The sequence below is a fragment of the Felis catus genome, chromosome F2, assembly GCF_018350175.1.
Source record: "Felis catus isolate Fca126 chromosome F2, F.catus_Fca126_mat1.0, whole genome shotgun sequence".
Taxonomy (NCBI): domain Eukaryota; kingdom Metazoa; phylum Chordata; class Mammalia; order Carnivora; family Felidae; genus Felis; species Felis catus.
In genome coordinates, this window is record NC_058385.1 from 46,030,990 (window position 1) to 46,055,521 (window position 24,532).

The window sequence follows — 24,532 nt, forward strand, 5'->3', positions numbered from 1 at the left end:
CCATTTATTTTTTCCCACTTATCCAGAGTGCCTACATTTTTGTCATCATTTACTAAGTTAATAACTTTTAAAAATGAGGTAAAGGTCAGCAGGGATAAGAGATAGTGCAGTTTAGGAGAAAGAGGATCTAATTTAGCAATGGAAGCCCTTCCTAAGTGCCTGGGCAAGTCACTCAAATTCTCTGAACAGTTTCCCACCTGCAAAGTGAAGATAATAATACCTTAGTGTATTGCCCCAAATGCAAATAGAAGTTTCACTTTGGGTTACATGGAAATTGAAGCTGGAGAGATAATGAGGACTTCTCAGATTTTGGTGCTATTTTTCTAGCCACAACTAATTTTATTTATTTTTTTTTTAATTTTTTTTTTCAACGTTTATTTATTTTTGGGACAGAGAGAGACAGAGCATGAATGGGGGAGGGGCAGAGAGAGAGGGAGACACAGAATCAGAAACAGGTTCCAGGCTCTGAGCCATCAGCCCAGAGCCTGACGCGGGGCTCGAACTCACGGACCGCGAGATCGTGACCTGGCTGAAGTCGGACGCTTAACCGACTGTGCCACTCAGGCGCCCCTAGCCACAACTAATTTTAGAACACAAAAGTTATTCAAGACACGGAGGAAATATAGTAGATATTTCTTGAGGTTATTGCCTGTTCACAATATTTTCCCCTGGGAACCACTCCCGCCAAATCTGTGCTATGTGAATCTACCTCCCTGTCCACAGCGGATACATCCAGGCACTGACCTGGAGAGACCAGGTCTTGGATCATGACTACTGAGTCTTTTTTATAGCCACAGCTGTCCGGGAACTTTCGCTGGGTTTCCAGGGCTGTCCTGGCCCCGGGCCTTTCCAGAGCTTGGGTGCCAACTCTTCCCCTCAGTGTGTGAGATGTTCCAGCACTATTTTATAATAAATTTTCTCCCTTCTCTTTTGTCTTTGGCGTAAGGTTGCCGGAATCAGTTTATGTTGCTGGCCACCCAAAGAATGCTAAGTCAGGAAATGGCTACAAGTTACAATAAAGTTATTATGGCAAACATAGAAAATGTGGTAAATAATACTAGTGAGCCAGAGCAAGAAGGAAAGAAATGAGGAAATTTGAGTTGTCCCAAAGCTTATTTCCAGGAACTTTTTGCCTAAAACAAGACAGCTCTTCTTCATACTATAAATTCTATATTCCCAGCTGTATTGCGTTTTCCATAACTTAAGGTGCTCAGAAGAGTGAGGGTATTTCCCAATAAGTAAGGCTCAAAGTGTTTGAAAAACTGAATATAGAAGGCATTTTTTTAATGTTTACTTATTTATTTTGAGAGCGGGGGAGACAGATGAGAGAAAGAGAGATGGAGAGAGAGAATCACAAGCAGGCTCCATGTTCAGCATGGAGCCCCACATGGGGCTGGATCCCACGACCACAAGATCATGACCTGAGCTGACACCAAGAGTCGAATGCTCAACTGACTGAGCCACCCAGGCATTGCAAGGGCAGTTTTTTAAGATTCCTCCTGATCAATACTAATGGTATGCGCTTTGCATACTACAGTCCAAAATTATATGTTCTGCCCCTGTGTTAGTTTATAAAGATCAGGTTTGTCTGTTTTAGGTGTGATGACAATTTAAATAATCAAAGTAACATGTGCTTTTTATAAAGTAAAAATAAAGCAAAAACAAAAAGCATCCCACTTTACAAAGTAAGAAGTAAAAACCTTCTTCCTCCCCAAACCCATTCCCAGAAGGCAGATCCTTTTAGATCTTTTTTCATAAACACAAATATAGGTAGATAGGTAGGTAGATAGATAGATAAATAAAAAGAAAAGGGAATACATAAATAGACAGACACAGAGATGTAAGTACATGTAATGGATCATCTTCTATGTACTGTTTTGCATCTTATTTCACTCAGTAAATAACGTCTATCATATAAGTACATGTGGAAATCTCATTTTTATACTCCCATTTTTTATAGAAATCTGCATAGTACAGAATTACCATAATTTATTTATTTATTTCCCCCTTGTATATCCTTGCCCATTTATATGAGGACTTAATAATAATAATATAAAATAACTATATTAATAAGTAATATCTGAGTGTTTGCTGTGTGCCAGGTACCATGCTAAGAAACTAAACATAATTATTTCATCTTCACAACTATCTCATGAAGCAATTACTCTTATTAACCCTAATTATCTTTCACATGAGAAAACTAAGATTATAAAACTTAAAGTTGTAGGGGCGCCTGGCTGACCTAGTCAGTACAGCATGGATGGGACTCTTGATCTGATGGTCATTAGTTCGAGCCCCACCCTGGGTGTAGAGATTACTTAAAATTAGAATAGGAGAGAATAGAATAGGAGAGAATAGAATAGGAGAGAATAGAATAGGAGAGAATAGAATAGGAGAGAATAGAATAGAATAGAATAGAATAGAATAGAATAGAATAGAATAGAATAGAAAAAACATACTTTAAAAAGCAAACCTTAAAGTTGTACAATGAACATGTCATAGGGTTGAGGGGAAAACTTAGGAAGGCCGACTTTATGCTCTTAGCCACTAAGCCATTGAAGTACAATGGCTGGGTTGACAGGTCTACACATTTGCTGTTTTTAGAGGTACTGTTAATTACTACCCAAAGATTACACTCACTGACATACCTTTATCTTCTGACGTGCTAGAAACTGTTCACTTGCAAGAAATAATGGCAACCACACATTTTCTAGCTTATTTAGGACATGCTTCTGAATTTCAATTAGAACAGGTGCATCGAGCTGCTCATGGAGCATCTTTCCCCAGCCACCACTTAAATTCATTATCTAGGAAGATAAAAATGAAACAGAAACTGCAAACTTCTGTTTTAGTGAAGACATACTAATAGTCATTAATTTATCCATCCACCCCCAAACCAGCTGCCGAGCAGCCGACAGCACCATTTTCATTTTCCGTAAGTTATCTCCTGGCTATACCAGGTACAGTAAAGACTGACAACTCCCCTAACATCAAACAGAAAATTGTGGTTTGTGTGACAGTTCTTTTAGATGTCTGATTTTGTTCACGATATATTTCAGAGAACACAGGAGTGGGATTTTTATCCTGTATGACCACAAGCAATGCCACGTTTTCTCCACGGCCTCAGTATCTTCAAAGGTGAAATGAGGGTATTTATTAGTCAATGAGTTTTGTAAGTGCTCTTCCAGGTCTAATAATCTATGAATCTGTAAATCTGGTCAAATTGACTAATCTGAGAAAACATTCTCTTTTGTGCATGAGGAAAATGGGGCATGAATTAGTTAGGAGACAACCTTGGCTCAGATATTATCAACATGTACAAACAAACGTTGGATTGGAGATGGTGGTGGTAGCAATGCAGGGCTGCCCCCAACAACTTCGAAGAGGAATACAGAGGCAGCAGGAAGGAGAGAAAGACCAGGTTATACAGACAACAGTCTCTGACGTGCATAGGTAGCACCTATTACAAAACACAATTTCTTTGTGGCCCAAATCTTCCTTCTGCATAAGTACTGGTTTCAACAAGCTACGAATGGCCATTTTCTGCTATAAATCATTCTTTTTTCTACCTGTTTCTGTGTACACAGCCCTCAAACCTTCTGGACCCCTCAATGGAAAAATTACCTTCTTCTTCGTTCCCTTTCGATTAATAAAACCCATCAAATCCTACTAATAAAAATAATTTTTAACATAAAAACAAAAGAGAAACCCTCTTGGACATCTTTTAGTAATAATGATTCTATATAAAAAAGGAAGAAAAAGAGAAAAGACTACTTTGCTAATCAAAGAGCAAACTTGGCCGCCCAGCCGAAATTAGGACTGGCAAGACCTACGCAGAATGTAATGTGATGTGGATATCCTTAAGTAGAAAATAAGTAAATAAAAATAAAAGTAAAGCCAAAGATGAGGAAGAAAGGTCACTGGGGAAACTCTTCTGTAGTCAACACAGTCATTTGCTATGATGGCAATGGATAACTTCTCCACTGAATTTTAAATGCTCAGCATCTTATCCTACAGAGGGTTCACACAGTAGCATCAGATACCACGAAACTTCACACAATGTAGCACAAGCCAAACAGAAAAGAAATGCCTCCATGTGTTTATTTCATACTTGTGCTTGAGATACCCAGCTACTTTTGCTAACGTATCCCAGATTTGCATCTCAGGAAACTAATGGCAAGGCATTTTTGTCAAGGTTGATTAATTTCAGATTGCCTTCTCCCCTTATTCCCCAAAACGTTTGCTTATTTCCCCCCACCACCACCCTCCCCCACCCCATAGGATCTAGCTTTTTAATCTGGTATGCCCTACCATGAACACTTCTGAACTTTTCTGACATTTACTGAATTTAGCATTAATCTGAGATTTGTATTTCATAAACATACACCATTAGGATATGCATCCTTTTAAATTACCAAAATAAAGATATCAAATGCTATACATTTGATCTCTAGGTAGTAACGTAGTACCAAACTTCAAATTAATTGTAACACTTCATTCTTTACATTTCAAAAGCATAAAACTTGAGCCACATTTCATGGATACTCAGTGCCACTGCTGAATCCCAATCTGACATTTTACCATATAGTATGCTAATGACATGTAGCAAGGATTACAATAATAATATAGTAAATAATGACACCATATATCATAGGCACTCATATCTGAATGAACGGATGAGTGGATGAATAAGTTATTTTTATTCTATAATTACTTTTTAAAATAACACAGTTTTTACAGCATATAATGCTTGGGTGAATTTTAAAGGCATTTAATTTTTAGATAATTATAAATAACTGAAAAAGTAAGATATCCAAACTGTCTAACATATAAATCATAAAAGCAAAAGACAAAACCGATGAATTTTAGGTTGTTGGCAAAAAGAAATAAATCATTGGTTTTCACACTTCAACAAAGAAATATGTTTACATGTTGATACCTGGTCTTGCTGATACAGAGAAGCTGGACTTTGGGGGCCAAAGAAATATTTTTTATTAAGGTATTTGTCTTTAATATATATAGATTTTGCTTCCCTTTGCTTTCGGTCTCTGTAAATTATTCTTCGGAACTGCTCAATGTCTGTCCAGCACATAAGGTCCACACTAAAATGAAAACAAAACCAAAGCACAGCCCTTCTTTTATTTTTCCTCTCAATTTTACTAACCACCAAACAAGTTTTTGTTTTGACAGAACTTAGAATGTGATTGTCTTGACTAGTTAGCAGAGCCAAGTAGATCATGAAACTAATGAGTTCAGTGTTATCATGTCTCATCCTAGCTAAATATATGAATGAACACAGGTGTACTGGGATCAGAAAATCATCTACCATCATTATGGGTAGGGTCTCAGAGTTCCTCCATTACTGATGGACCAGTATTGTTGATATCTAACCTAAGAAAATCTCCACCCAATGTGTGTCTACTTGGCAACATGCTAAATTTAGAACAATTCTCTTCATTAAGAAGGGAAACTATATATGTGAAATTTGGCTCCCAGGTGTAAACACTTTCTCTTAACTTGGGAGAAAATTACTGGAAAAATATATGATGAATATTTCAGTTTATAGTAGATAAATATGTCATAAGTTTCCAAGATTTTGTGCAAAACTACAAGGTTTATGTATCAGCCAATAAAATTACAAAGTTTTACAGTAATTTCAGTAGCTTAGAAAAATATGAAAATATGAAAGAGACACTTTTTCAGAAATACTAGTTAAAGCACCTGTCTAGAAAAATGCAAAAGAAAGAAACAGTAGAAAAGTGACAGAATTAAACATAGTGGTGTCTTAATTTATCCAAAGTTAAAACTATTAACAAAATCTTAAAATAATATTTGGCAGGTTGCTATTATCAAAATGCACTCCCCAATAAAAAGTTACCGATACAGATTTCAGATAGGTATGCCATTACTACTGTCATGGATGAAACCTAGCACCAAATCACTTTTATATGTTGAATCAAAGTAAGTTGCTTAGAAAAACAGTGTTTTAAGAGAGAAATACATTTCTAAATGGTTATTTTCCTTACCTTGAAGAATGAGCCTCAAGAAACTGACGAAAATGTTCAAACTCCAGTTTGTTGTTAAGCAGATCATTAAAACTGAAGTGCCTATATTCTTCAGGAACATTATTCCAGTATTCTGTTTTTTTACACACATCAGGAAGCAGTGAAATACCAGTTCCAACTTCACAAGTAGTGTCCTAGTGAAATAACACTTTTCATTAAAAAATCTCCTAAATACAACAAATTATTTTCCAAATTTAAAAAGAGAAACTGAAATAAAAATGAACTATTAGGTCAACACCATCTAACAATTCAATAGTAAAACTAGATAAAAAACCTAGAATCTGGCTGTAACTCCCATCAAATTCTATCCTGTTCCTTTCTCTTCCATTCTCTTCTTTTCAGGAACATTTAGAAAACATTTACTATATATTTGCTTATAAAACGTTAATTTTTTTATTTTTGTTGGTGTAAGAGTAATACATCATTTGTAATAAGAAAACAAAAAGCATATATAATACTACCATTCAGAGATAACAATCGTTAACGTTTGTAAATACAAATCTTCTAGTCTTCTTTGCATACACACGTGGTTTATTAAAAATGAAGACAGGACTAAACAAGTATGTATAGTTTTGCAACTTGGTTCTTTTTCTTAACAATGCATTATGAACATAAAGTGTTCTTTTATTTATAACAATTTTGAAAGTTATAGAGTAATGCAAAATATTTTTCTAATAGTACGTTCTTTAAAATTTTAAATATTTATTTATTTTCAGGAGACAGAGAGACACAGTGCAAGCAGGGGAGGGGCAAGGAGAGAGAGAGATACACAATCTGAAGCAGGCTCCAGGCTCTGAGCTGTAAGCACAGAGCCTGACACAGGGATTGAGCCAACGAAGTGCAGAATCATGACCTGGGCTGAAGTCAGACGCTTAACCGACTAAGCCACCCAGGTGCCCCAATAGTATGTTCTTTAAATGTAACCTTTTCATATAAAAGTTAATTATTAGGCATTTTTAAAACCTTATGTTTTGCAACTTATAAGCTCTATATAAGGGCAAAGAGCTAGAGAAGCTTATTCTTTCAAAAACCTTTCCTCTCCTTATATAATTCATTTACCCCTCTGTTTATTTTTGAAAAGCATCAGACCATTAGAGAAACTACCGATATTTAAAAAGTCAATTACCAATGAAGAGAAGGATTATGGGAAGTATTATACATTTTAGTTCATAAAGTTTAAAATGCAACTTAAGGGGTGCCTGGGTGGCGCAGTCGGTTAAGCGTCCGACTTCAGCCAGGTCACGATCTCGCGGTCCGTGAGTTCGAGCCCCGCATCGGGCTCTGGGCTGATGGCTCGGAGCCTGGAGCCTGTTTCCGACCCTGTGTCTCCCTCTCTCTCTGCCCCTCCCCCGTTCATGTTCTGTCTCTCTCTGTCCCAAAAATAAATAAACGTTGAAAAAAAATTTTTTTTAAATAAATAAATAAATAAATAAAATGCAACTTAAAATACAATGAAAATGCTACGTTTCAATTCACAAAGTTTAAAATACAAACTTAAAATACAACCTCATGAACTTTTTCATTCATAAACTTTAAAATAATAACAAAATGTGCTGTCTTTTTGGATTTTTACGTAGCCTCTCCAAGATATTAATTCGTAGTTTCTCAAAGAATTTATGTGTTAAAAAGGCAACTATCATAAAGGTTACATTTAAAAGTCCACTTTATTATTTGTGTAAAATTTTATTGTAAAGGAGTAAAAATTGCAGACAGGTACAAGGGAGAAAGTTAAAATATCACCTGAAACTTTACTGTTCAGAGCTAACCATCTGTAATATTTTGGTGATGTCTCAGATATTTCCAGATACCTCTCTTCGTATACATGTATACATGAGAAAATATATAATTTTACATAAATAGGATTATATGATACCAGTGGTTTTTTTCCTTATATTTTTATATAATAATGTGCCCTAGGCATTTTTCACATCAATAAATATAACTGTCACCTTTATGTAGATACACACATTTAATTTTACGACTTTGGATCTGAAGGGATTATGTAGGTAATCCAAAAGTTGCAAATTTATAAATCAAAATAACACTTTAATATCCTAATCAGTCTGATGATCTTTTTCCTGATGCCCCCAAATCCTTTCCATATTTTTTCCTTTATTATTTTGCCTATTTCTGTCACACAAAAGTTCCTTTTCTGTTTAGAAAACTCAATTTAACTCTTTTTTTGAATTGACAAATAGAGCTGCTGCTATACAGAAAGCAATCAGAGATGCTCAAAGGAATAATGTGGTTTGAAGGCTCTTAACTAAGGCAGGCATCTGCTTTGTCTTTTGGCTTTGTTGTTAAATGTGTCAATAAAAAGTGACACCTGTCAAATGCAGCATGCTAGGCCAAGAAGTAGCAGAAAAATGGAACTGCCTATCCCTTACTTGATCAGTACATGATCTCCTCAATATATTATCCCCCTCCCCCTGCCAATATACACAGTGGTAATCCTCTCCAGGATAAAAAGTTTGTTTTTTCTAAGTAGAGAGCTGTCTTACCTCAGCTTTCTTGGAAAATGTCTCTTTATGCAAAGCCTGTAGCTTTCTGAAGTATGTGGAGTCTAGCTGTCTAGTTTCTTCCACCAGCTCCACCTAATAAAACAATAATAAAGCTCATAACATCAAGAGAATGTGCATTATGAAAAAGTGCGGAAAGAATGCACAATTTGCCAGTAACAGCGGGCTAAAAAACGAAGACACTTGCCAATAAAGTAAATTAGTTTGGAGGCAAAAGCAGGAAAACCAACATAAAAATATTAGCTACAGCATATTCAGACTTCGCATGCATGCGATAAAATATTTCTATGCAATGATATAGTGACATCAGAGATCATTCCTCCTTTCTGGTCACCCTACGTGAACTAACAAACACTGCACACATTTTGGGTCACATTTCCATTTTCTATTCATTATAATAGGATAACAGTCATGAAAGCAGGCACTGCTAGTTTTAGAGACCAAATAATCCACAGTAGAACAAGAAATGACCAGACTCCATCATTATTCATCTGCAAGCTAAGGTTCTGTTAACTGTAGCAAGAGAGGAGGAGAGTCATTTATCAAATTGAACTCACAGTAGGTCTCATGCTACAGAGTGTGCATTGCACTGTTTTATCATCAGAAGAACAAGCTCATTCTCCATTTCTCTCTTCCAGGGAAAAAGCAGTTTGGCGGACTGAGAATTTTCTACATTTAATAGCTAGTTTTGGTAGCCTCTTTGATTATCCTTTTTGGGAAACAGCCTACACAATCCAGTCAGGTGGACTTTTACAAACGTTCTCTGGGCTGCATTTAAGGGCATTTGTAATTTCTTATTAAAAAGAGTGTATAGGGGTGCCTGGGTGGCTCAGTTGGTTAAGTGTCTGACTTCGGTTCAGGTCATGATCTCACGGTGTGTGTGGATTCATGCCCCACATGGGGCTCTGTGCTGACAGTGCAGAGCCTGCTTGGGATTCTCTCTCTCTCCCTCTCTACCCCTCCCTGACTCGTGCTTTCTCTCTCTCTCTCTCTCTCTCTCTCTCTCTCTCTCTCTCTCTAAATAAACTTAAAAACACAAGTGTACGGTTTGTCCCACACATTTTGTAAGAATCATTACCAATGCCAAACCTTTTTGATTTAGCAAAGTTAGTTTTAATGCCAAATCTTTTTTTTTTTTTTTTTTTTTTTTTTAACATCTCAGGACTTATCTCAGGTCCATTTTCCTTTACACCATACACTGTATTTAAAATAATGACTGGAGGGGCACCTGGGTGGCACAGTCAGTTAAGTGTGTGACTCTTTTTTTTCTTTTCAAAAATGTTTTAAATTTTTTTAATGTTTATTTACTCTTGAAAGAGAGAGATAGAATGTGAGTGGGGGAGGGGCAGAGAGGGAGGGAGACAGAGAATCTGAAGCAGGCTCCAGGCTCTGAGCTGTCAGCACAGAGCTCAACGCAGGACTCGAACTCACAATTTGTGAGATCATGACCTGAGTGAAGTTGGTTGCCCAACTGACTGAGCCTCCCAGGTGCCCCAAGTGTCTGACTCTTAATCTCAGCTCAGGTCATGATCTCGCAGTTTGTGAGTTTGAGCCCCACATCAGGCTCTGCACTGATGGTACGGAGCCTGCTTGGGATTCTGTCTCTCCTTCTCTCTGCCTCTACCCTGCTTGTATGCTCTCTCTCTCTCTCTCTCTCTCTCTCTCTCTCTCTCTCTCTCCTCTCAAAATAAATAAACTTAAAAAAATTTTTTAAATAAAAATGACAGGAGATCATTTTTTTAAATTTCATATGATACCCTAATTTTTTTAATATAACAGATGTATTTTGTAGTAGAAAAGATGTAACACTAAGTTTTCAGGGCAAAGAGAAATCAGGAATGAAAATTTAATTATTTTGGTCATTGAATTTAGTAAGCCATAGAACTGTTTAATCAAATCCAATAAGGTAATTCTATCTGAGGTGTTTGGGTATTAATTTTATCTTAATTTATCTAACCTATTCTTTCTGGTAGAAGATATGACTAAAAAGTTGTTGAGACATGAACAAAGAATAGCAATACGAGGGTAGCAGAGTTCTACTGGAAATGACCTCATATAGAGGGTACATGCACAACTTAATATAAAAGATACCCATGAATGGTTGTAATCTGTGATTTAAAATACATATTTAAAGAAATGTCTTCCACCCATCAATAAGAATGGTGAAAATATTCAGGCATTGAGATTTAAAATGACCTCTGCTGGAATTGAAAAAGATGTGTTGACATTTTTATCTAATCAAGCAGTCTGACCTGATGAACATCTAGGGGCATCTTAAAATAGCAACACTGAAGTTAGAAAATGTGTTTTCCACAGTACATATGAAACATTTCTATTTTCCATGGGTGCAATATTTACTATAACTCATCCAGTATAAAATTAAAGGGTTTTTTTTCCATTAATCAAAATTAAGGCCACTGCAGAGAAATGGCAAGAAAGGACAAAGCCAATAACGTTATCATGGCATATTTTGTTGGTTCGCAGGAAACCAAAACTCAGATTTCTCTCTGTCGACATATTTGTACGGAGAACTAAAAAATGACAAAGATTTTAGTCTTTCGTTAGGACACAATAGAGAAACTGGCAAAAAATAAAGTTAATAAATACTTTCCCGGCTCTAATATTGAGACTGCCAAATCTTAACTCTGAGTCCCTGGCCCATGTAAGACATTTTTCAGTTTTTCTCTTGTGAATTAATAATGCTGCTTATCATCAGTTTTGTAGTAAATGAACGGTTCACACACCGTTTCTTAGTGCCACAATACCTTTCTAAGAGCAACTTGGTCTAATTTTACCATCTGGGTCCAGGGCTCAAGAAGGAGGAGAAGGATATATTCTTCTGCTGTGTCAAAAAGGTCTTCAAATGGTGGCCGTATTCTCATATAAATTTCTTTTTTCTTTTCCTGTTGGAGTCCAATGTCAAGAGTGGCCGAAGGAGCAATGTATGTGGCAAAAAGATACTAAGGGAGAAGGGGGAGAAATGAGAGGTTGTTGGGAGAAACCATAATGGTTAGTAGGTTCCTCAGCAAAGGCATTTTAAAAAGGTAAGAGAAGAGACACAAGCTCAAGTGATTTTTTTTCTTGAAAAGATGCATAAAACTACTTAAGTCAAAGCAATCTGTTTATTCAAAAGGCTTCTCTTTCCTTTTCCTATTTCTTCAATGGTAATTAATCAATTTGCCATGGATCTAACACAAGAGTATATCATTTGGATATTTAATATTTTTTATCAGATTCCTACTTTGTATTATGATTGATTCCAGGTTATATGCTTCCTTTTTCCCTTATGTTCACAATATTTCTAACACATTAGGGCTACTTTCCAAAATGGTTTGAAATGCCCTTTTGGACACACGAGGCAAGAAACAAGGACTGAAAAACTGGCTATTGGTCTTCTAGTATAGGGACCCAACAAACTACCTGCCCTACCCAACTGAGTTGCAGACTTCTTAACACTGTTGCTAATTACCCCTTTCTGCTGTAAAAATATCTCCACTTGGTGTAGAATGCTGTGGAAGAGATACAAGAAAGAAGTAAGAGTGAATGGAAAGATACACATGGAATTTCTAGCTTCCTAGAAAAAGCATAAATGTCTATTCCATTCTACTCATTTGTCTTTTCTCTAAATAACAGCTATTTACATCTCAGAAGTAATTTATTAACATTTTATTTTTTTAAATGTTACATACTGAATATGTCATGCCCTGCATATCGGATTTAAATGTAGTTGTACTAACAATGTCAAATTAATTGCACTTAATTTAATTTTTTACTTAGTTTTTGGACCTGATAACATCCAGACTCCACCCAGGCAGTAGATCAGATAGATAGACAGACAGATTGATATACAGACAGAGAGACAGAGAGAGTCATACCAAATCCCAAATATAAATAGTCTTACGTAAAATAATCTTTTAAAAGTTGTAAAGGGTCCACATTAATAACAAGCATTTACTGAGTATCTACTAACATCTTAGACACTTGTATAGGTGCTACGTATGCAAAGATTAATGATTAAGACCCAATACCTGTTCTGAAGGAGCCCACTGGTGGTGACATGGAGATGAAAATCAGCAGATGAAATACAGTGTAAGTACTACCACAGAAGTACGCATTGCAAATAAGAACATCAATGACTGCCTGTCCATTCTTTTCAAACTCACATCCCATTAATCACCTTTTAAACATCATACTCAAATGCTAATTCTTCTGTTATTTTCCTAAACCTTGCTGTTTTGCCACTCCACACCATTGCATGTATTGTTCCTTCAATCTTGGATATTCACCTTACCGTGCGCACCTTGTCCACTTGATAAACCCTGACTTATTCTTTAAACACCAACATGGATTTTTCTTCCTCCAGGAAGCCTTCACTCACATCCTCCTCCCAAGATCATTTTCTACTGCTATACCCACCACACTATAATGCAGTTATGTATTATGTATCGTCTCTTCTAGAACGAGGTCCTTGAGGGCAAATACCATAGCTTGTTCTTTTGTCATTCTCCAATTCCTAAAACTGTTCTTGGCAGAGAGTGGATGCCGTAAATGTTACTGAATTGCACTAAATCCATAGAAAAGACTCATTTATGTCTTGGAATGGGAAAGGAAAAGGTTTAGAAATCTTTCCAAGAAAAGATAAGCTTGTCTTATCCTTAATCCTTCAGCTGAATCTTTAAAGATGAGTTGGAGTCAATCAGGCAAGAAAAGGGAATTGATGAGAAAGATGATTTAAGAAGAAGGAAAATCTGGGCCAAGGCATTAAGGCTTAGGGAGGTTTTATAACCTATGGAGAGATTCTAGACTCCAAGGAGATAACACTGGCTAATGGAAAGAGGTAGAATAAGAGAGGATACTATAAAGTGAGGCAGGAGCCAGGGCATGGATATGACCTTTTGTCCCTTGGTAGGGAATTTGAATTTTACCTAAAGATATATAACGAGGGCTCTCTGAGGGGTGACATTATTGGATATGAATCTTAGAAATAAATCACTATGGCATCAGGAAAGAGAAACAGTTTGAACAGTTTGAACAAGATTTGAGGTAGTTTGGAAATTATTTCAATAGCCAGATAAGAAATTATATGCCACCTTCATCTCTTGCCTGCTTTTTGCAATAGCCTCTTAACTGGTCTTCAAAGGTTCCTCTTTGCTTTCTTAGTGTTTTCTTATGACAGCAAATAGAGAGGTCCCTTTGCCTATCACTCTTCTCAACTCTTCAGTGACTTCTCATCTCACACAGACTAACAGTCAAAGTCTTTATAACTACCTATAGCTGGAGTTTTTGAAACTTTCTCATTACTGAGGGAACAACTATTATAGTTCAGGACCTGCCAGTGCGGAAGCCCGTGTAAATATCCTACGGTCGCAAAACACCCTAAGAGCAGGACTAGACCAGGTATAGACTCTAGCCTTGAGTCTTTAAAGTGCTGAGCAAAAATAACTGCTAATCTGTAATTTTGTACCCAGCAAAAATACCTGATAAAATGAAAACAAAGATGTCACAAACCAATAAACAGAAGCAGACAATCCATCACCAGCAGAACTGTACTATGCACATAAAATAAACAAAGGTAAGAGCAGGATGGAATAGAGAACAATAGAATTGCATAAATATGTAAGTAAATATCAATAAATGTTGACTGTAAAACATAATAACAATTAATAAAGTCAGAGGAAATAGTAAAAGAGCCTAAGAAAGAAAGGTCGGAATTGAGTGGGCAGGTTGAGGTACAATTGAAATGATCTACCATAAAGCGTACTACAAGATAGTAATGTAATATTCAGAGTGGAGTCTCAAAGAACTAGAATAAATGGGGTGCCTGACTGGCTCAGGGTCATGAGTTCAAGCCCCTTTCTGGGTGTAGAGCTTATTAAAAAGAGTGAAGCTAAGGGAGAAGGACATGTAGAGAGCAGTTAAAAGGGAGTACTATAAAGATCAGTACATAACAAGGCACTCACTCAATAAATATTTGCTAAATGGATGAATGGAAGACTAGTATCCTCAAGTGAAATGATGACCCGAAAGGGGAATTTTCAGAGTTCAAAAATTTAAAGCACAAGTAGTTCTAAATTCTGATGAATTCCAACATAAGGTTAGCCCATAGTTAACTTAGGAGAAATGGAGATAGACACTGGAATTGGGTAAGTTATTGGGTAGCATATACGTTATTAGGGCTATCTGTGTGGATATTGAGAAAGCTTCATATAAAAATGTACAGAGAAATTTCATGAGTCATGCACTGAAACTTTCTAAAAACATAAAGAGAACTTAAAAGATCTTTAGACAGCATTAAGGAGGTTTAGGGGAGGGGAAGTTACTAGATGGAGCAGACTTTAAACTTTTTGAAGTATTAAAAGATGAGACTTGTGGGGCGCCTGGGTGGCTCAGTCGGTTAAGCGGCCGACTTCAGCTCAGGTCATGATCTCGCGGTCCATGAGTCCGAGCCCCGCATCGGGCTCTGTGATGGCAGCTCAGAGCCTGGAGCCTGTTTCAGATTCTGTGTCTCCCTCTCTCTCTCTGTCCCTCCCCTGCTCAAGCTCTGTCTCTCTCTGTCTCAAAAATAAATAAACATTAAAATTAAAAAATTAAAAAAAAAAAGATAAGACTTGAACAGCAACAGGGAACTTCTTTTTATTACTAAGTGCTGTGAAATGTGAGAGAAGGGGCATATTGAAGAGACATTTGGATGTTCTATTTAATTAGGCGATCCATGTGTTGGAAACTTCCTTCCCTAAAACAAAGGTACGTAGTCCATTGGGCAGAATAGTCCAGTTTGAACCATACTCTTTTTTTTTTTTTTGAGAGGCAGAGACAGACAGAGCTCTAGTTGAGGAGGAGCAGAGAGAGAGGGAGACACAGAAGCTGAAGCAGGCTCCAGGTTCTGAGCTGTCAGCACAGAGCCTGACACAGGGCTCGAACCCACGGACCATGAGATCATGACCTGAGCTGAAGTCAGACGCTTAACCGACTGAGCCACCCAGGCGTCCCTTGAACCATACTCTTACCAAATGATTATATGATATTTAAAATGAAATTTGCTTTACATACACATAATTTTTTTCTAACCTTGGGAGTTAAATATTTTTTTAAACTTTTTATTTGAATTCCAGTTACTTAATATACAGTGTAATATTAGTTTCAGGTGTACAATATAGTGATTCAACACTTCCATCAATACCCAGTGCTCATCACAAGTACACTCCTTAATCCTCATTACCTAGTTCACTCATCCCCTCACCCACCTCCTCTTGGTAACCACCAGTTTGTTCTCCATAGTTATGAGTCTATTTCTTAGTGTGCCTCTCTTTTTTTCCCTATGCTTGTTTGTTTTGTTTCTTAAATTCCTCATATGAGTGAAATCATAAGGTATTTATTTTTGACTGACTGACTTAGCATAATACTCTCTAGCTCCATCCACATCGTTGCAAATGGCAAGATTTCATTCTTTTTAATGGCCAAGTAATATTCCATTGCGAATATGTACCATATCTTCTTCATCCATTCATCAGTTGGTGGACGCTTAGGATGCAGAAAAATGACTTGTAAATCTAAATAATCTAACAAGTTAGGTTTGTGTCAGATTCAAATCTATTCTTAAACATTTTGTAAGTTACAGGTTTTTAAAGTGCACTAATTAAAATAATGTCATACTAAGGCAAATTCAAAAACTAAAGACTAAAATGGTCAAATTAACAACATGAAAAGTATCTCTAGAATTTGCGTCAATAATTGCAAATCTACCTCAAAGGAGAGGAAATTTCACTCCCCAAATGGCTTAAGTTAAAAAACAGTGGTTAGGAGGTGTCTGGGTGGCTCATTCGGTTAAGTGTCCGATTTAGGCTCAGGTCATGATCTCATGGTTCATGGATTTGAGCCCCACATCAGGCTCTGTGCTGACAGCTCAGAGCCTGGAGCCTGTTTCAGATTCTGTGTCTCCCTCTCTCTCTCTCTCTCCTTGCCCCTCCCCCACTCATCCTCTGCCTCTCTCTCTCTCTCTCTCTCTCTCTCTCTCAAAAATAAATAAGAAACATTTAAAAAAATGTTTTTAACCCAGTGGTCAGGTTTTATTTGGGCAGCAATGGCATCTAATGGCAAAAATAAAGCAACTGCTTAGTCACTAGGTCAGCTACATTGAAAGTATAGTTTAAACAAACATTTGACATGCCACATACCAAACTCTTTGTGTAGAAGTTAGTATGGTTTCTTTGATTTAAAAACATGACAACGGTGAAGTGGGTAAAGCACAAAAGAAGTTGGTCATGACTAGAATAGCACTAAGAGAAAGGACAGTCACCTTCTGGTGCACACCTGAATCTATTCTTTTCCCTTTCTCTCCCAGTCTTGCTTTCACTCTGCTTGTCTTTTTTTTTTTTTTCTGTTTGTCTTTTAAGATTTGCTGCTACCCACAGTCCCAAGAGAGACTCTAAATGCTATTTATGTTGTCTATCATTATACCTTGGTGGACATTGCATGACACCATGGTAAAGCCAGATTGTTGTATGTGACTATATCCAATTGGCTTGGGCTTTTACCTTCTGAAATTTTGTTTTATGATTTTCTTCAGAATGAGTGTCACTTCACTTCACCACTCACTATATTAACAACACCACTTCTTCTCTGATCATTGCTTTTCATCCTTTTAGACCTCTTCCCAAACATAACTTTACCTTCAGCCCAATATACAGCTTCTTTCTATCCCTCAAATGAATTGTGCACCACCTGGTTCCTCTTACTTTCTTCCACAATCGGGTCTGAAGACTGCCCATCATTTCAAGTACACTCTTAAACATCCTTAATTCCTCCTACCTTGATCTTCTGCCTTATCAAGGCCCAATTCTAAGTCAGTTGAATCATTCATTCATTTTCCCAACTTTATCCTCACGCTCCCAATAAAAACTACAACTGGCTCCATTATAAATAGACTTAAAAAGAAAAAAAAAAAAAGAACCTCAGCTGTGATCACAAAGCTTGGTGAGTTCTTGCTTATTTCTAATCAAATCTTACCTCCCCACTTTTAAGCTTTGCCTTCCTCTGTAAAGCTCCCAACTCTATCCTTATACTTCTTCACTTTCAGAAGATTTATCTTACACTTAACTGGGAAAAAACTCTGGTATGAATGCCCTCAACTTTCTTCTCAAGAGCTTTCTTGTAAATATTTTTCTTTCTCTGATGTTTCAAAGGAAGACTCCTCTCCAAGACTAAACCATTCATGTGTGGTCTTGACTCATTCTCCCCAGAACCTTGCAACATCGATTATGTCCTTAGTGCTGTCCTTAGTTTACTTTTCCATTGATTCTATCTTCTTCCTTATGCTACAAAGGTGTTCAAAGGAGGTGTCTCTCCCATTGTAAAATAAGTTTCTTGACTGTTTTGTCCACCACCTACCGCCTTTCTCTCTTTCTCATCTCTACAAATCTTCATACTCCCTTTCCACTCTTCAATCTACTGAAGTCTGGTTTTCATGCCAGTGAAAGTGATCTCTAAGATCACTGACAACCATAGGAACACCAATTCAATAGCTTCTCTCCTTAATCTTCATCATATTTTTTTCCTTTTGCAACTTTAACATTGTTGATTACCCTCTCCTTGACTCTCTGCCCTCAACACTGTCTCCTGATTCTCTGTTTATTTCCACTCTCGGACTCCTTTGATGATTCCTTTTCTTCTGCTCCCTTAAAGGAAAGCATCCATTAAAATTCTTTGTTCAACTCTATTTTTTTAAACTTTCTTTTAATGTTTTTTTTTAAGTTTATTTATTTATTTTGAGAGAGAGAGAGCACACATGGGCGCATGAATGGGGGTGGGGCAGAGAGAGAGAGAGAGAGAGAGAGAGAGAGAGAATTCCAACAGGCTCTGCATTGTCAGTGTGGAACCTGACATAGGCTCAAACTCATAAACTGTGAAATCATGACCTGAGCCAAAATCAAGAGTCAGATGCTTAACCGACTGAGCCACCTGGGCACCCCTATGTTCAACTATATTTTCTTCTCAGTCCACATTCTTTCAGTTTCTCACACATGCCAGGCACCCTCTCACAGGACTTTCACATGGTGCCCTCTATGCCTTCTATGCACTCCAGCCTTACTTCTTTCCACCTTTTGATGGGCTTTTATTCATCCTAAAGGACTCAGTCTTCCTTGACTCGTCTGGCTTCAGTATAATTCTTACGTGCTCCTATGGGGCCCTATACTTGTAAGTGTCTCCCACTGGACCACAAGGTCTATGAAAACAGATTAGGTCTACTTTATTACTGTACTCCTAGCATCTAGCATAATGCTAAATTTAGGATGAATGAGTGGATGAATGAAAGACTTTGTCCATTCCCAAAGACTTAACAGTTAACTATATATGCAGAAGATATATACATACATACGTATATATACACATACATACATATATATATATACACATACATATATATACATATATACATACATATATACATATATATATGTGTATGTGTATATATATGTATATATATATATATGTATATATATATATATATGTATGTATATATCTTTATATATATCTTTAGGCCTGATATCTTTCCTGAGCTAAAATCTTTGCTTCTAGTTGCTAACTTGCTATTGTTACATGGATAGCCTATAGACCCTCAAACCCAGTGACTCAATAATATAACAAATTATTGTTTCAGAGCCTCCCAAGCCTCTCCCTTCCTTCTGTATTTCCAGTTTTCATGAATAACACACCAGTCACAGCACAATCTTTGACTCTCGCACTTTCCTCGCCTTCTTCTTCAAATGCAAGTCCTATGAATTTAACTCTCTACATTGAGACAAGGAGAAACTGTTAAGAACAAGTATAAAAATATGAGGGGGTGGGTGTTGTATGGAAATCAATTTGACAATAAACTTCATATAATGAAAAAAAAATATGAGGGGGAAATAAGAGGCCGCAGTTCCATTCCAAAAAGAAACAAAATAAAATTCAGACTTCTGGCCAAGTGCAGTGAGACTCTTTCCAGGCTATTGTCTACTACCTTCCTTCCTGACCTCACACTTTTACTTTGCTCTATGAGGCCACAGGGGTCCATACATATTTTTGTTGTTGTTATTGTTGTTCAACTATTTTTGTCCAGTTTTACTGAGAAATAATTGGCATATAGCACTATACAAGTTTAAAGTATAAAACATACTATGACTTACACATATTGTGGAATAATTACACAGTAAGTTTAACCATCCATCATCTCATATAGATACAAAAAAAAAAGAAAAATTTATTTTCCTCGTGAAGAGCACTCAGTGTCTATTCTCGTAACAACTTTTGTGTATACCACACAGCAATGATAACTGTAGTCATCACATTGCACATTACATCCCAAGTACTTATTTATCTTATAACTGGAAGTTTGTACCTTTTCACCATCTTCACTAATCTTCCTCTCCCCCCAACCTCTGCCTCTGGTAACTACAAATCTGATCTCTTTTTGATGAGTTTGGTTTTTTGCATATTATTTAACTGCACATTCCATAGTCTCAAGGCACTATAATTAGGATAGACATATGACCCTACTCTGGTTTAAGCCTATCATCCTGGCATAATTAACAGTTTCCCTTTCACTCCAAAAAGAACCCTGGTTTAAGTAATAAGTTATATGTTCTCCCTATATTTAACAGACACCAGTTAGATTAAACTATAAGATTTCTCTCAAACAAGAATCCTAGAAATTTTCACATATATTTAGAGCTAAAAATAAAGAAAAGAAAGGCAGAAAATATTCCTTGCTATGAAACACACATTTTTCTGACTGCAATCATACGAATTGAATAGCTGTTATCAAAACCAAAATCCCAAGTATTTTATTTAGAACTTGGATTAAAGCTTCACAGACTTCTCTGTTAAGACTAAATGCATTAGAGGCACCTGGCTGGCTCAGTAGGAAGAGCATGTGACTCTTGATCTTGGGGTCATGAGTTCGAGCCCCATATTTGGTGTAGGGATTACTAAAAACAATTTTTTTTAAAGAATAAATACATTAAATGAAAATCTTAACAGAAATTTAAAAATATTTCCTCTCTCTATTGCACTTACATTTAGATATTTGTTTGCCTTTCACCTTTTGGGAGGGGAGAGGCCTTCTTCACTGTCAGTTTATGGGAACATTGTTCATTATGACTTAAGTAATTTCTCTTTGTTCAAGTATCAACCCCCACTATGGTAATCAGCATAATCCTTAAGAGCACATACTTCCCCTACCTCCCCGAGTCTTTACTAGTCTTATTACAAAATTACAGAACTGGAAACATTAGAAAGGGGCTTGAAAGGTCATCCTCTCCAAAGTGTCCCAAGACCACATTATGCAAATTTATTGTCTCCTTTTGAGGCTCATTCTCTGGTCTCTCTGCTCCCAGAGTGGTAGGAACAAAAGTGGTTAAGGGGTAAGAAGGAAAAAATGGATTTGATTGTCAATTCTTTATTAGGCCACTCTGTAAATTTATAGTACAATCAACTGAATTACACCATTAAAATCTGACAATGTCTTTCTAGTATGTGTTTCTAATAATCTAGGGACAATGTGTAAGTGGATTGACAACTGACTATATATAACAAAGGATGTAATCACATATATGAAACAAAGTTAAAAGGCTAAAAAAATTTAAAACACACCTTTAAAACCTCTACAAAGCTGATGAAGATCATTTTTAAGTTGATATGAATGGACTTTAAAATGAAATATAAGGATTATGCTATATGATAGCTAAATAATATAGTCTAATTATGGTTTACACATTGCTTAAGTATCTTGGGTCATTTGCTTTTTTATTGGCCACCCGGTTCTTCCTTTCTAACCACTGAGTAAATAACCAAGTTGCTAATGTTGGAGAAGAAAATGCTCCCTTCATATCCCAGTCAGCTACTCTGATTCACATTAAAGCAAAGATTCCCTCACGCGCAGCTGTGGCCGACATGATTCCAATTTAAACATTAACCTATGATGCTTTAACAACCCCACAGGAAAGTTTTTGAAAAGGGACACAAGCACTGCCTGTCTGTGATCGGACCGCCTGGCACTTCACACAGCACGGCTCTAAAGCCCATCTCTCCTGGAGACACTCAAAGGTTATGTAATCAGGAAATGCACAATGGGCGGCTTGCCCAGCCGCTCTACACCTGTGCCGGTGACTCACTTTCTTGGCCTCTGTATCAGATGGCGGCAGTGGGGGGGGGGGGGGGGGGGGGGAAGCAATGCCTCCCCTTGAAAAGAGCTCCTACGGTCTTGAAATTCTGGGAGTTAATTTTCTTATTTAACTAAACTCCCATGACCATAGGATAGTTAACAAGACCATAAAGAAAAAAAAAATGTAGTCTGGATACCATGGAGATGGGAGGAAGAACAGAATTGGAAAGGGGAATGGAGAAACAAATTGGGAGAAAAGAAGACAGAGAGAGATGGAAAGAAACAACCATTTTTTTAAATATGAAATTTATGTCAAATTGGTTTCCATACAACACCCGATTCTCATCCCAACAGGTGCCCTCCTCAATACCCATCTCCCACCCACCCCTCCTTCCCACCCCCCACTTGCACTGTTGGTGGGAATGCAAACTGATGCAGCCGCTCTGGAAAACAGTGTGGGGGTTCCTCAAAAAATTAAAAATACATCTACCCTATAACCCAGCAATAGCACTGCTAGGAATTTACCCAAGGGATACAGGAGTGCTGATGCATAGGGGCACTTGTACCCCAATGTGTATAGCAGCACTCTCAACAATAGCCAAATTACGGAAAGAGCCTAAATGTCCATCAACTGATGAATGGATAAAGAAATTGTGGTTTATATACGCAATGGAGTACTACGTGGCAATGAGAAAGAATGAAATATGGCCCTTTGTAGCAACGTGGATGGAACTGGAGAGTGTTATGCTAAGTGAAATAAGCCATACAGAGAAAGCCAGATACCACATGATTTCACTCTTATGTGGATCCTGAGAAACTTAACAGGAACCCATGGGGGAGAGGAAGAAAAAAAAAGAGAGAGACAGGTTAGAGTGGGAGAGAGCCAAAGCATAAGAGACTCTTAAAAACTGAGAACAAACTAAGGGTAATGGGGGATGGGAGGGAGGGGAGGGTGGGTGATGGGTATTGAAGAGGGCATCTTTTGGGATGAGCACTGGATGTTGTATGGAAACCAATTTGACAATAAATTTCATATATTAAAAAAATAAAAATAAAATAAAAATAAAACAAAAATAAAAAAAGAAATTGTGGTTTATATACACAATGAAATATTACATGGCAATGAGAAAGAATGAAATATGGCCTTTTGTAGCAACGTGGAAGAAACAACATTTTGACAATCATTTTGTTTTGCTTTCTAAAGGATGGCAAAATGACAATATTTCACTGAAATTACTTTTAGTACACGTCAGTTTGTTGCCATTACAAGAAAAAAACATAAAAATGTTTCTGTGCTTGCTTCTTCAAGGAAACCTCTGATGCTTCATTAATTAGAGCCAATATCCTATACATGCGAAGTGTATAGCTCTACCCACGAGACGGCTCAAAATTAAAATATGCCATTTCCCATTGTGATTTAAAATTTTTTTCAACCTTAAGGTAATTTTTCACGTAAGATTTCAGCATTGCCACTTAACAGTTTTCAAAATCATTTAAAAACTATTATGATAATAAACATATTCTCGGATGGAAGTGGATTCCAACCGCCTTTCAAATATATCGTAATGCATTTCATTTCAGGCTTAGTTGTCCCACATTTTATTCATTCTCATAGACCCTGGAATGTATTGATGTTTTCTTACTGCATCAAAAAGCCTACAAAAAAACATACCTAAGACAGGAGAATTGTGGGTTTATTGAATTTATCCTTGTTTTTTAACAGTGTCAAAAAGCAAAAAAGAAAAGAATTTCCACAACTCTCGGTGCTATTGGCTTTCTTATTGTAGCAAAGACAAAATGATGACAGCTACAGAGTTAGATTCCAATTATCAAGCTGTAGAAGCACCCAGCAAAGTATTCTCACTGTGCCAAAGGTGAGCCTAGTTTTTGGGAAAGCATCTTTTTCACAATAGGGGCCACTTGATGAGCTTCAGCTTGACACTCATCTGAGTTCCAATGAAAACAAGAAAAATTTCTGTGCAGCCTTAAAAGGCAAAGTCAAGAATAATACCAAATGTTATAGCACATGTGTTGATTTGTTATGTTACATTTCAGCTGTTAGTTATGTTAATGGAACAGTTTCACGTACTTGGTTCTGATGTATTTATTTTAATGATCATGTGTATATATCTTTCTGTGATTGCCTGGTAACACTGAGTGCATGATGTGCTGCTGTCACCACCAGGCCAGGACTGGAAGTAAGAAAGAAAAATGTAAAACTTCAACTTCAGAACTGTACGACTTAAAGTGAGTCACACAGTACACCAGGGACAAGATGTGTCAGAACCTATATGCTGTGAGATCTTAATACTAAATTCTAGGATATCTAGCAGAGCATATCAACCGGTTAACTAAAATCGGGGACATTTAAAAAGTGGAATTTCAGGATGCCTGGTGGCTCAGTGAGTTGAGTGTCTGGCTTGTGGTTTCAGCTCAGGTCCTGATCTCACGGTTCAGGAGTTGGAGCCTATGTCAGGCTCCGCACTAACAGAGCATTCTGTTATTAACAGGGAATTCTCTCTCTAGCCGTCTCTCTGCTCCTCCCCCATTCACTCTCTCTCTTTCTCAAAATAAATACTTTTTAAAAGGTGGATTTTCAATATAACTTATTAAAGTACGCTAGCTGTTAGGAGAAAATATTTATGCTTCAGCATTTGGTGTCATTAGCAAAGTCCATTTTTCTTAGACTCCTTACCCCCACTGCAATGGTGAAAGAAGGAATTCTAATCGTGTAACTAGTAAGGCCGTAGGAAGATACGTATCTTTCACATTCTTCTAGTAATTGCCCAAGATGCCCACCAAGA

The 24,532-nt window shown here is 37.0% G+C and overlaps 1 protein-coding gene across 6 annotated transcripts in view; it reads right to left on the minus strand.

Moving 5' to 3' along the window:
* Positions 1 to 24,532, minus strand: part of RGS22 (regulator of G protein signaling 22) — a 134,211-nt gene that overhangs the window by 17,921 nt on the left and 91,758 nt on the right. For all 6 annotated transcript variants that reach the window (XM_011291412.4, XM_045050216.1, XM_045050217.1 and 3 more), the window contains 5 exons: positions 11,350 to 11,544; positions 8,567 to 8,659; positions 6,027 to 6,199; positions 4,940 to 5,102; positions 2,649 to 2,807 (listed from right to left, as the gene is read on the minus strand). In XM_011291412.4, coding sequence (XP_011289714.2) covers positions 2,649 to 2,807; positions 4,940 to 5,102; positions 6,027 to 6,199; positions 8,567 to 8,659; positions 11,350 to 11,544 — 783 coding nt within the window. The remainder of the gene's footprint in view (positions 1 to 2,648; positions 2,808 to 4,939; positions 5,103 to 6,026; positions 6,200 to 8,566; positions 8,660 to 11,349; positions 11,545 to 24,532) is intronic.